The following is a 12,418-nucleotide window of genomic DNA, read 5'->3' as shown; positions in this document are numbered from 1 at the left end:
GTTTGGCCCCCAGGCAGGGCTGGCATAACAGATGAGCGCGTCTGAGCCCAGCAGGTGTCAGGTGACAACACTGCGGTCAATGGCCAAGCACCGCAGTAAGACGAGACGCAGTGTGTGCGCTTTAAGATCGAACCAAAACAAATCTGGTGTTGAGAAACACAGATCATCCTCAGGTTTTGCTGCAGAGGAGATGACACGGGTTTTTGTGTTCGTTCCACTGCTAAAGACATTTAAAAGTTCTTCTGCCAGAGTTTAACTAAAGAGCCCAGAAACAAAGCATATTCATCCTTAAAGAACGCAGACTTTTAGAGTAACATCTGTTCTGGCCCTGTTTATATGTGCAACCATTCAAAACAGAGGAGTTCTTAATTATCTATGGAGAATGTTCAGTGTACACACGTTACTCCAGTGGGGATCCCTCTGGGCCTAATAATTTCTGAGAAATTAAAAAAAATGTGCCTGTATTTTTTTTTTTTTTGTTCATCTTTATTTAATAGAGTCATCATACTTGTTGTGTTTAGACTCTGCAAGCATTGTAATATTCTTATTTCATGATTTAAGTTTTGGTCAAAAACAAAAGGGTTAAATTTCTGAAACGCATTGGAAAATCATCCAGTCAGGATGTTTTTTTGTTTTTTTCTCTGTGATATTTAGGTAGGTGCAGCCAACCAAGCTCTCCCATTGGTTTGGACTTCAGGAGCTGAACTGAAGGCCTAACATGTCAGTTTAACCACTAACATAATTAAGAACAATGGATTCAACCAATCACATTTTGATTTACAATGTGTGAGGAACACAATATCTTGTGTGGTGTTGATGTGTTTGTTACTCAGTGGTCTGGTGGACCCACCGCATTTTTGTTTTTTAAATCAATACAGCCATAACAATTTATGTAAAAATACCAGATATTTAATATATCACAAATCTCCAGCGTAGGGTTCTCCTTTAGCAGCTGTAGCCAGTCAGCATCCTGTCCATGTTGTCCACCCTCACACACACATACATATACAAACACATACACACACACTAACAGCAGGCCATGTAGGAGGAGAACAGAGTGAAGGACACAGCACCTCCACACTTTTATTCCCTGCTGGTTCACCCAACACCACGTGTAATATAAATGTGGGGGATGAACAGAGTGAAGACACTGAACGTGTTATTTTACATGTTCTTTACAGAAAATGAGCAAAGGACAAGAAATCTGGGGTTAAAATAATAATAAATCGTATAATTTTTTCTTTTAGTAAACATTGAAAATGGGTCCCACAGACCTGAACACAGTACACAGATCACAGACAGTATGTATGTATGTATGTATGTATACACTGCACTATGCTATATTTATATGTTTGTGTTTATTCCAGTCATGCTAGCTGTTTAACCCCTTAAAATCCCAGGCGTATTACATACTAAGGCTTATTATTCAGCAACTACAGGACTTCAGTGCAAACTGGCTGAGCTGTTCTTAGGTTATAGAAGTGTGTAATAAAACTTTGGGCCTGCCGGTGATCCCTGGCCATGTAAGGGGTTAAGTGGTAAAAACATTCTTTACAGGTAGAAAATATATGAAAATATTGGTTCCAAAATGCTTTAAAATGTATTTTCATTTTCAGAAGTGTGTTCTCTGTGGAGAACTTATTTTCGCTAAGAAAATGAACAAAAGGTGCCTTTTGACCTGAACCTTTTTGCTTTTAGGCTTTTGAATAGTAGAACTGTGTTCCACAGATGCTTTCCTGAATATTCCTTATGGTGTCTTATATGTGTGGAGCTGGACTGACGAGTAGCTGCCAGAATCATGCACGTCCTGTGGAACTGGGCACAAGCATCGCATGTTTAATAATTCGTTCCACACCAGCAGCCAAATTCAGACACTCTTTCAAATACAGCGCCAGCGCAGCTCAAGAATGTTCCTGATGCATTCCTGGCATTAAATCTACACCCGGACTGAGCAGGAGAGTGTTGGCTTTGGATCTCACTCAAACTTAACTTTATTATATATTTATATATTTTTCATAATACACAGTAAGTCAGGAGTTTTTACATCTATTAAATGGACAAAATAAATCAGTCGTGGCACATTTAAAAATAAATATACACCGATTAGGCATAACATTCTGACCACCTCCTTGTTTCTACGCTATTGTCCATTTTATCAGCTCCACTTACTATATAGGTGCACTTTGTAGTTCTACAGTTACAGACTGTAGTCCATCTGTTTCTCTGCATACTTTGTTAGCCCCCTTTTACCCTGTTCTTCAGTGGTCAGGACCCCCATGGACCCTCACAGAGCAGGTACTATTTGGGTGGTGGATCATTCTCAGCACTGCAGTAACACTGATGTGGTGTGTTAGTGTGTGTTGCGCTGGTCTGAGTGGATCAGACACAGCAGTGCTGCTGGAGTTTTTAAACACCTCAGTGTCACTGCTGGACTGAGAATAGTCCACCAACCAAAAATATCCAGTCAACAGCGTCCTGTGACCACTGATGAAGGACTAGAGGATGACAAACACAAACTGTGCAGCAGATGAGCTATCGTCTCTGACTTTACATCTACAAGGTGAACTGACAAGGTAGGAGTGTCTCATAGAGTGGACAGTGAGTGGACACAGTGTTTAAAAACTCCAGCAGCACTGCTGTGTCTGATCCACTCGTACCAGCACAACACACACTAACACACCACCACCACGTCAGTGTTACTGCAGCGCTGAGAATGATCCACCACCCAAATAGTACCTGCTCTGTGAGGGTCCATGGGGGTCCTGACCACTGAAGAACAGGGTAAAAGGGGGCTAACAAAGTATGCAGAGAAACAGATGGACTACAGTCTGTAACTGTAGAACTACAAAGTGCTCCTATATAGTAAGTGGAGCTGATAAAATGGACAATGAGCGTAGAAACAAGGAGTGGTCATAATGTTATGCCTGATCTGTGTACATATACAGTGATGTTTATTCGACGTTTTAGCCAATTAAAACAGGACTAAATGTGTTCTCTTTCTAATGAAACATGCAGTTGGTCAGTGCTCTGTAAGTACTGACAATGTCCACAGTAAACTCAGAAAAGTGTATTGTAACATATTGTGGCACAATTAGTCACAATAACAATAAATATTGTCATAAGGTCCGACCTCCTCAGACCGTTAATCTCAAAACACCTTCAACTTCACCTCAGGTCTCAGACACCCAGTCAGGAGTGCACTGAGGTGACGTAATGATTAAAACATCAATCTCTGAAATGTGTCGTGATCCTCAGAGGCCGTGAGCTCCAGGCGTTTGTTCTGTGGCAGGTCTATTGTTTGTTTGAATGTGATGGACTGTTTGTGTCCAGAGGGAGTTTCTTTAATAAACGTCCACAGAGATCATTTATTACTGAGCCTCCAAAATCACTCAGTAATCAGAGCTGCTTTACTTATTTTCACTGCCTCACATTTAATATTATAGCTCCCTTAGGACGCGACCTCTGACCCCCAAGGGACACGGGTTTGGGCTTTTCTCCAGACATGTGGATGAACAGTTACAGTGTTAAAATGATGATTCATTCTCTCTCTCTCTCTCTCTCTCTCCCTCTATATTCATTTCTTTCTTTCTCTCACTCTCTCTTTCTTCTTTTCTTTCTCTCACTCTCTCTCTCCCTCTATATTTCTTTTTCTTTCTCTCTCTCTCTCTCTCTCTCTCTGTTTCTTTCTTTCTTTCTTTCTCGCCCTCTCTCTTACTCTGCCTCTATATTTCTTTCTTTCTTGCTCCCTCTTGCTCACTCTTTTTCTTTCTCTGCAGTTTTTTTATTTTTTCTTTATTTTTCTTTCTCTCTTTCCCTTTCTTTTTTCTTTTTCTTTCTCTCACCGTTTCTCTTGCTCTCTCTCTCTTTCTTTCCCTCTATATGTGTCTTTCTTTCTTTATTTCTTGCCCTCTCTCTTGCTCTCACTCTTTCTCTCTCACTTTCCTTCTCTGCAACTTTCTTTAATTTCTCTTTATTTTTCTTTCTCTCTCTTTCTTTCTTTCTTTTTCTTTTTTCTTTCTCTCCCTTTCTTTCTTTCTTTCTTTCTTTCTTTCTCTCCATCCCACACACTGTTATCTCTCTGCTTCCATAGATGTATTGAAACACATTGTTTTGTTGTTTTTTCTCAGAACAGTGTACAGTCTATATTATATTTCTAAGATGTTTTATTTCTCCTACAGAACCTGAGTAACCTGCTGTTTAAACTGCTCCTCTGGCTGTAGTGAGTGTGTGCTGAGAGCTGGTGTGTTGTGTCTGTCGGCAGGTTGCGGGGAAGCAGTTCTCCCTCTGGGACGAGTTTCTGGTGCGGGGTAGAGAAGACGGCCGAGAGGAAATGACAGTGGAGGAGCTGCTGAAACACATCAAGGTTAAACCAAAACCTCCAGCTACCCCCCAAACCCGTCCATTCATACTGAATATCACACCCCAAAGCCCACTCCGCTCATTAGACAGATGCTATCATAGCCTGTTTCCTTCCTCTCTCTACTTCCCTCTATCAACACTTGGATTTTGAGGACCCCCAACTTCCCCAGTGACCCTCATCTTCCTCCTCAGCTATGCTGATACCTTTAAACACACCTTACATTCATTTTAATGCAGTGTGTACAGGCAAGACATGGGGTCACATATATCACATATGTATTTGTAATATATTATAGACTATATGGACAAAAGTATTGGGACACCTACACATTACACCTACAGGAGCTTACGACATCCCATTCTAAATCCATAGGCATTAATATGGAGTTGTTCCCCCCTTTCCAGCTATAACAGCTTCCACTTTTCTGGTGAAGGTTTCTACAAGATTTTGGAGAGTGTCTGTGGGAATTCTTGCCCAATTATCCAGAAACGCATTTGTGAGGTCAGACACTGATGTTGGACGAGAGGGCCTGGCTTGCAATCTCCGTTCTAGTTCATCCCAAAGGTGTTCAATGGGGTTGAGGTCAGGGCTCTGTGTGGGCCAGTCAAGTTCTTCCACACAAAACTCACCCAGCCATGACTTTATGGAGCTGCTTTGTGCACTCAGGCTCAGTCATGCTGGAACAGAAAAGGTTCTTCCCCAAACTGTTGCCACAAAGGTGGAAGCATACAATTGTCCAAAATGTCTTGGTCTGCTGAAGCATTAAGGTTTACATTTACTGGAACTAAGGGGCCGAGGCCAACCCCTGAAAAACGGCCCACAGCATCATCCCTCCTCCACCAAACTTTACAGTTGGTACAGTGAAGTCAGGCAGGTAACGCTCTCCTGGCATTTGCCAAACCCAGACTCATCCATCAGACTGCCAGATAGGGAAGTGTGATTCGTCACTGCATAGAATACGTTTGCATGCAACTGCTCGGCCATGGAAACCATGCCATGAAGTTCCCGGCGCGCAGTTTTTGTGCTGATGTTAAAGCCAGAGGAAGCTTGAACTCTGCAGTTATTGACCAGCAGAGCATTGGGGACCTTTATGCACTACGCTCCTCAGCACTCAGTGACCCGCCCTGTAACTTTACGTTGTCTGACACTTCATGGCTGAGTTGCTGTGGTTCCTAAACACTTCCACTTTTCAATAATACCACTCACAGCTGACTGTGGTCTGTGGAAGAAATTTCACAAACTGACTGCAGCTTGTAATCCTATTACAGCACCACACTCGAATTCAGTGAGCTCTTTAGAACGACCCATTCTTACGACCCATTCACTAATGTGTGTAAAGGCAGACTGCATGGCTAGATGCTTGATTGTATATACCTGTAGCAATGAGACTGAATAAAACACCTGAATTCAATGATTAAGTGGTGTGTCTCAATACGTATAGATACACACACACACACACACACACACACACACACACACACACACACACACACACACACACATAAATTAAACATGGAGCTTTTTTCTCTCGTTTTCTTCCATAGTCAGTATGTTTTTATTCTAAAACTGAATTGCTTCAAATAGCAGTTTAAATCAACATGTGGCAGCTATTATGTTAAAATACAGATTTTAAAGTCATTCAGTCATTGTTATTTCAGCAGGGGTCACATGTAATATGCAAATGATCAAACATGATTCTGTTGAAGGATCTGTAAGTGTTGTGTGATTTGAATTCCAGGACCACCATAGCCTGACAGTCACTGGTCTGTACTATGGGCCTGCAGTGCTGTACGCTGATTACTGTGATCATGCAGATCGACTCAAACAGAGGTGAGTTTTTCCATGAATTCTGCAAGCCAGTCTGGATTATGGGGGTTTCGGAGGTCATAATTAAGTAACTGAGGTTGTAATCACACACCATAACGTTTGTGGTTGATGCAGGCCAGGAAACCATAATACAGTTTACAGTTTTTTTTTTGTAAATTTGACAAAGCACTCTGTAGTTCACATACTACAGAAATGTGGACCTGCTTTATTCAAATGACTGATCCTTTTTTTTGAGGAAGTGCAAAATCATGAATAGAAAAAGTATGAGCCACAGCTCACTGATTTGATTGGGCAGACGAAAAAAATGATTGTATCTGGTGCAAAGAGAAGTGCCTGTGCAGTTGTGCTGGAAGTGAAGTGAAAGTGGCCACTGGGCTGCATTTGAGGCTAATTGAAAACACATTTATCTTGCTTACTTTTGTTAATATGTATTAAAGGTGAATTCCACATTTTTATGTCTGTGTAATTAAATGGTTAAGATGTAGATGAAGTCATTCAGACTGGTTTGGTGTGCGATGCTCTGTTCTAGAGAAACTTACTGAGTCAGAATTGTTCACAGTGATGGTGATAGAAACCAGACTGTGCAGACTCTGCAATCCATCCCTGCTGAGTACGTATCAGTCAGAATCTGCCATAGCAACTTTACATCAGTGTACAGTTCCATTACGCCTCTTCTAGTTCCACGACACAGTAGTGACAGTCAGAGGTGCTCTATTTAAGAACAATGTACTGCAATGTGTTACTCATCCTCTCTTTCACATGTATTCACTGCCCATCAAAAGTTTATTGCTTTTCAAAATAATGTAATGGAAATTTTGTATGTTTTGTTTGTCAGTTTGCAATAACTTACATTAAAGACTGCACAGGTTTGGTTTGGGGGGGAAAGTCAGTACACATACCTTTCAGGTTAACCCTTGTGCGGTGTTGATGTGTTTGTTACTCAGTGGTCTGCTGGACCCACCGCATTATTGTTTTTTTAAATCAGTACAACCATAACAATTTATGTAAAAATACCACATGTTTAAAATATCACAAGTGGCCAGCGTAGGGTTCTCCTTTAGCAGCTGTAGCCCATCAGCAGCCTGTCCATGTTGTCCACCCTCACACACACACAAATACAAACACATACACACACAGACACACACACACTAACAGCAGGCCTTGTAGGAGGAAAACAGAATGAAGGACACAGCACCTCCACACTTTTATTCCCCACAGGTTCACCCAACACCACATGTAGTATAAATGTGTAGAGGGTGAACAGAGTGAAGACACTGAAAATGGGTTAAATGGGTTAAAACTTACACCTGCGTAGGAGGAGGTGTAAATATTTAGTACCTACTAAGCTCAACATTAAAACTAGTTTGAGGTGCAGCTTGTTCTGATTTAGTATTGCGTAAACCTGAACTTAGTAAACACCGATGTTACAACTAGTCTACATTTGAACTTAGCACAACTGGTGCAACCAGCCACAGATTTATCCACTCAGGGAAGGGTTCTGAAGGATGACCGACATTCCAAGACATTTTTCCGCCCGTTGCGTGCAGTTACTCATTTCCAAATCACTAAAACTTACATAGTGCAGCTTTAACAAAAGGTATTTTTCTTACTTGAAAAGTAACATTGAAATTAACCATTAGTCTAAAAAGTGTTCAGGCTTTTGAAATGCAGTGTATGTTTGGGATAATGCAGCGCTGACCAGCTGCCTTAGGGACTGTGCATGGCTTAGCGGCTCTGGTGGAGCAGCTTGATTATCTCCAGGCGTAGCCAAAACACCTCATCTGTGCACCTGTTGAAAGACACTCTGGCTCCTGTCAGAGGCTCTTTCCTGTTCTGAGGTTTGCTAGTATCATCACTGAGGACAAGAAGTCTGATCGGTTTATAGCTTGGTGCCAGGTGCTGTACCCCATACTGCAACATCCATTTTGCCGGTTTACAGTCTTGTGTGAAAGCGTAGGAAAGTGTCGGCCTAACAGTAAAGCGAAGCCGCAATAACAACTCATCTAGGCCAGAAAACACCTCACCAAACAAAGGAAAACCTCTGAGGGCTTCACGTGATTGGACCAGATCATCCGAATGGCTCGCCACAAGCTTGGAGCATGAACAGGAAACTCTGAATGGAAAATTAGCAACATAACAGATTTCCTCACTCTGTTTTCCTGGCATAACTGTGACTCCCTCTTCCTCTCTGATGAGGAGTTTACATGCTCCCCCACACCAGGACAGCTGAATATTGGCCATCAGTGTGTGCACTGAGAGCAGTTTACTGTGGCACCCTGAGAGTGGATCAGCATTACGTTTAATGATGAATGCTTTGTAGATGCTCACTTTGTCCTTAACTGCTTAAATAGTGAGGACGTGCTGGCAGGTCCAGACTTTTATTACACACTTCTGTGACTTCAGAACGATGCAGCTGGTTTGCATTGTAGTCAATTTACTTACAGAATAATAGACCTTCAGATGTAATAAGGCTGGGGATTAATACACATTAATACACATTTAAATATCTGCTATATTCAACTTGACTTTTCTCTGAAATACTCTAACCCTTAACCAAAGCCTTTAATATTGTTTTTTTAGTCTATTCATATACAATTACAGTTAATTAGTTACATGGTTAGTTATACAACGAATTACATTTACAGTAATATGCAAAAATGTTAACACCCCTAAATTTATGTAATATATTTTCTAAGTGAAAATAAGTTAACACACCCTCTATAGAGAACAAAATTAATACTTTAAATTTAAAAATAAAACTTTTTCAGAAACTTTTAGTGTACAATTTCTAATTATTTGCCAAGTTTAACATATTGGAAAAATAATTCCTTTTTCATTTTGTTAAAAAAAGTCAAAAAATGTCAAAAAAACACAATTTCTTTCCCAAATCAAGACTATATGCACATCAGTTACTTTTCAATTCAGATTGCTCAAATAAAAAAGCTCCTCTAACACTTACAAACACACACTGATTGAAAATAGAATGTGCACTTTCCACAGAGCTTCCCCAGTTGTTGACCCTAAAAGGAGAATTCCACCAATTGTTCAAAATTTCTTCATAATTTTATAAATGTGAGATGTAATCAAAGTTACGTAAACTAAGAGAAACTCTCAAACTCAGATTTGGGGTCTATTTTGTCTTACAACATGGTTTTACAACGTTTTGGCCTAAAATCATTGTAAAGCGTGTTTCAGGCGTCAGGCAACATATTTCTAACTATTTAAACTTAAAAAATATAACTTCCAAGAGGCATTAAAACTCTTCCGACGTCTGGTTCCTATCACCACCACTGTGAACAGTTCTGACTCAGTAGAGCGTTTCAGATCAGACCACTCTGAATGACTTTCAACATCTTAACGGTTAAAATTTACAGAAATATAATAACCTGATATTAACAATCAACAGCGAGTTTAACAACCTGAGCATCTGCAGATACAGTGCTGTAGGTGATCTTCAAAATACGGTGTGACTGAAATAGTGTTCTTTTTTTTCCAGAGTGTCAGATTTGGTCAGGACGGTCACTAAAACAGAGCTTCCAGCTCAGCAGCAGATGCTGGAGATCATTCCCTCCTTCGCTGAGGATGAGGACTGTGAGAAGGTCCCACCGATCAGATACCTCTTCAGATGAGGTGATGAAGACACAGCCAGTGATTTTTAACAGTGATTTTTTATTATAAAGTACTAATGAAGGAAACTATATATGAATATCTGTCTCTTTGATCAAATGCCGTTCTTCTATCACTGAACTCTAGAATTCCTGTCTGTTTTAATCAAAAAATGAATCAAGATCAATGTTCACATAAGGGGTTTTACTGGATCATGTAAAAAAAATCATCTCACTCAGTGTTTTTCCCATTAAAAACTAAATAAAGTGATTTTAATGATACGATGTATAAAAGACTATGTGGTATTTGCACTAAGACCACTGACCAGTAGCACACACTGTGACACCACCAGAGCTGCCTTGGAGCTATTCAGCCCAGCCCTTTGTTATGCAGCCCTCAACACACGCCTCTATCAGTCTGCCACACTAAGACATTGTAAAGACAATGCAGATCAGTTGACATGGACCCTAAACCTGTCTAATCCATTTTATTCAGAGCCTTTTTATTCACTTCATCCATTGTTAGGGCACACATGTTGTATTTCTGCATAATATATTGAGAACTGAAACCTTTTGTTAGATCCTCTGTTGGGGATGGCTGGAAATTGGCCTACAGTTCCTTCAGGATCAAGCTTTTTTTAACTGCCACATACCAGAAGCTTCTCTTGATGCAGATATCAGCTTAAATTCCAATAAAAATATTATAATAACAATAATAATAATAATGATAATAATAATAATAATATATTACTGTTGTTGGAACAAAACATTGTATCTCCATTTTTGTTGTTTTTCTGTTTTTGACATAATTTGAAAATGCCTGTTGCCCTTTACACTGTGTGTGAAATTCGTGACGAATGGACCAAAAGAAATGACCCAAAATGACTTGTAAAAAAGTCTGGTTCCATTCCATTAAAAGTAAAGTATATTTTTCCTTCTCCTGTAAAGTTACCATTTTGGAGATACGAGGTTTTGTTCCGACAGCAGTGATATATAAAATACACAAGAAACAAATTAGTCTACAGATGCATGCAGTGGATCTTATATGTGATTACAGGTTAAGCTGTATACTATATAAAGTATGTGCAATATCTAGAGTTATAGACAGTATATATTATACACATTTGCAGTCCATTAAAGCGAAATGCCACAATTACGAGTTGTTGCACAATTTAGTCAATAAGATGAAGTCATTCAGAATGATTTGATGTAAAATGGTTCATTGTAGAGAAACTTATCGACTTTCTTTACAGTGATGCTGATAGGAACCAGGGGTCACAGTGTCTACACCACAGATTTTATTTTATTTACTATTCAAAACCACCAGTGGACCTACACGTGTCTTCTGAGGTTTTATATGTAATGTTGATGATGGTAAAATTAATTAATTAATGTCATGAAGAGGTATTTAAAAATGTTTTAGGCCAAAAACAATATCAAAAAAATGTCTCAGGCATCAGGCAGCATATTCATAACCGTTTCTTGTAATAACTTTCTGAGAGGGAGCTTTTATAAGCATTCAGACGTCTGGTTCCACTGTGAACAATTCTGAGTTGGTCAGTTTCTCTAGAGCAGATAAAGTTCTTTAGAGAAGCAGAAGTGGTTCTTCTGTAGTGTCGCACCAAAGAACCCTTTTTGGCACCTGTATTTTAAAGAGTGTAGTTTTGAGACGGCTGCTCATCCAGGCAATCAGCTGCATCAACAGCTCCATTAACTACCAATAAATCGCTGATGTCGGAAGAAAACCTTGTATCTCCATTTTTGTCATTTTTGACATAAAGATAGATAAATAGATAGAGAGATAGAGAGAAAGAAATGCCTATTGGCCTTTACATTGTGTGTAAATTTCATGATGAATGGACCAGAAGAAACGGCCCAAAATGCCTTGGAAAAAGTCTGATTCCATTGACTTACATTAAAAGTAAAGACGGTTTTTCCTTCTCCTGTAAGGTTGTCATTTTGGAGATACCTGGTTTTCTTCCGACAGCAGCGAAATACAAAATGCAGGACTGTAAACTGGATTCAAGGCCTCTGCTTTGTATTACAGCAGATGCCTGACTCAGAAGGCAGACTGTCATACGCCAACTAAAAACTATTTTAGCAAACATCTGTTCAGCCTTTTCAGTGTGCGCTGGACCATTCACTCAGGCCAGAGGACGAGGATTAGAAGAGTTGGTGCGGTAGCGGTCAGTTAACCTCAAACTTCTAAAAGAAGAGCTGCACATGAGGGTCAGTGTTTCGAGAAGAAGCATGTATGCTTGCATTTAATGGATAGTCTAAGGCTGAGGTTGAGTTTTTAGGAAAAGTTCAAGCTCTCCTTTTTACCATCTGGTCCTAAAGGTCTGATCTAATAACGCTCCCCCCTTCTAAAACACACAATGACCTTCTGGGGAGTCGAGCAGATCAAAATGCTCCACTGCAGGCGTCTCCGATGAGGTGTTGACAAGACCATCCTCCTCATCCTCAAACACAAACATCACCGCAGGGCTCCCCTCTTCCTTTGAGAGTAGTAGCCACTGCCGAGATGACAGGAGCGCTGTGTTGATCTTCTTAGCGCGCAGCTGCAGTTACAGCAGTGAAACTGTCACAGTTGGTGTGGCAGCTGTTGTTTAGTTATCAAGACCTG

The 12,418-nt window shown here is 40.2% G+C and overlaps 1 protein-coding gene across 1 annotated transcript in view; it reads left to right on the top strand.

The window, feature by feature from the left end:
• uba7 (ubiquitin-like modifier activating enzyme 7) overlaps positions 1-10,074 on the top strand; it is an 88,440-nt gene extending 78,366 nt beyond the window's left edge. The window contains exons 22-24 of the mRNA XM_036571325.1: positions 4,262-4,363; positions 6,099-6,190; positions 9,684-10,074. Coding sequence (XP_036427218.1) covers positions 4,262-4,363; positions 6,099-6,190; positions 9,684-9,816 — 327 coding nt within the window. The 3' untranslated portion in view covers positions 9,817-10,074. The remainder of the gene's footprint in view (positions 1-4,261; positions 4,364-6,098; positions 6,191-9,683) is intronic.
• Positions 10,075-12,418: the final 2,344 nt, after the last annotated feature.

Source organism: Colossoma macropomum, unplaced genomic scaffold (assembly GCF_904425465.1).
Source record: "Colossoma macropomum unplaced genomic scaffold, Colossoma_macropomum, whole genome shotgun sequence".
NCBI classification, from domain to species: Eukaryota; Metazoa; Chordata; class Actinopteri; order Characiformes; family Serrasalmidae; genus Colossoma; species Colossoma macropomum.
Note: the sequence above shows the minus strand (reverse complement) of the source record. Positions and strands in the feature narration are given on the sequence as shown.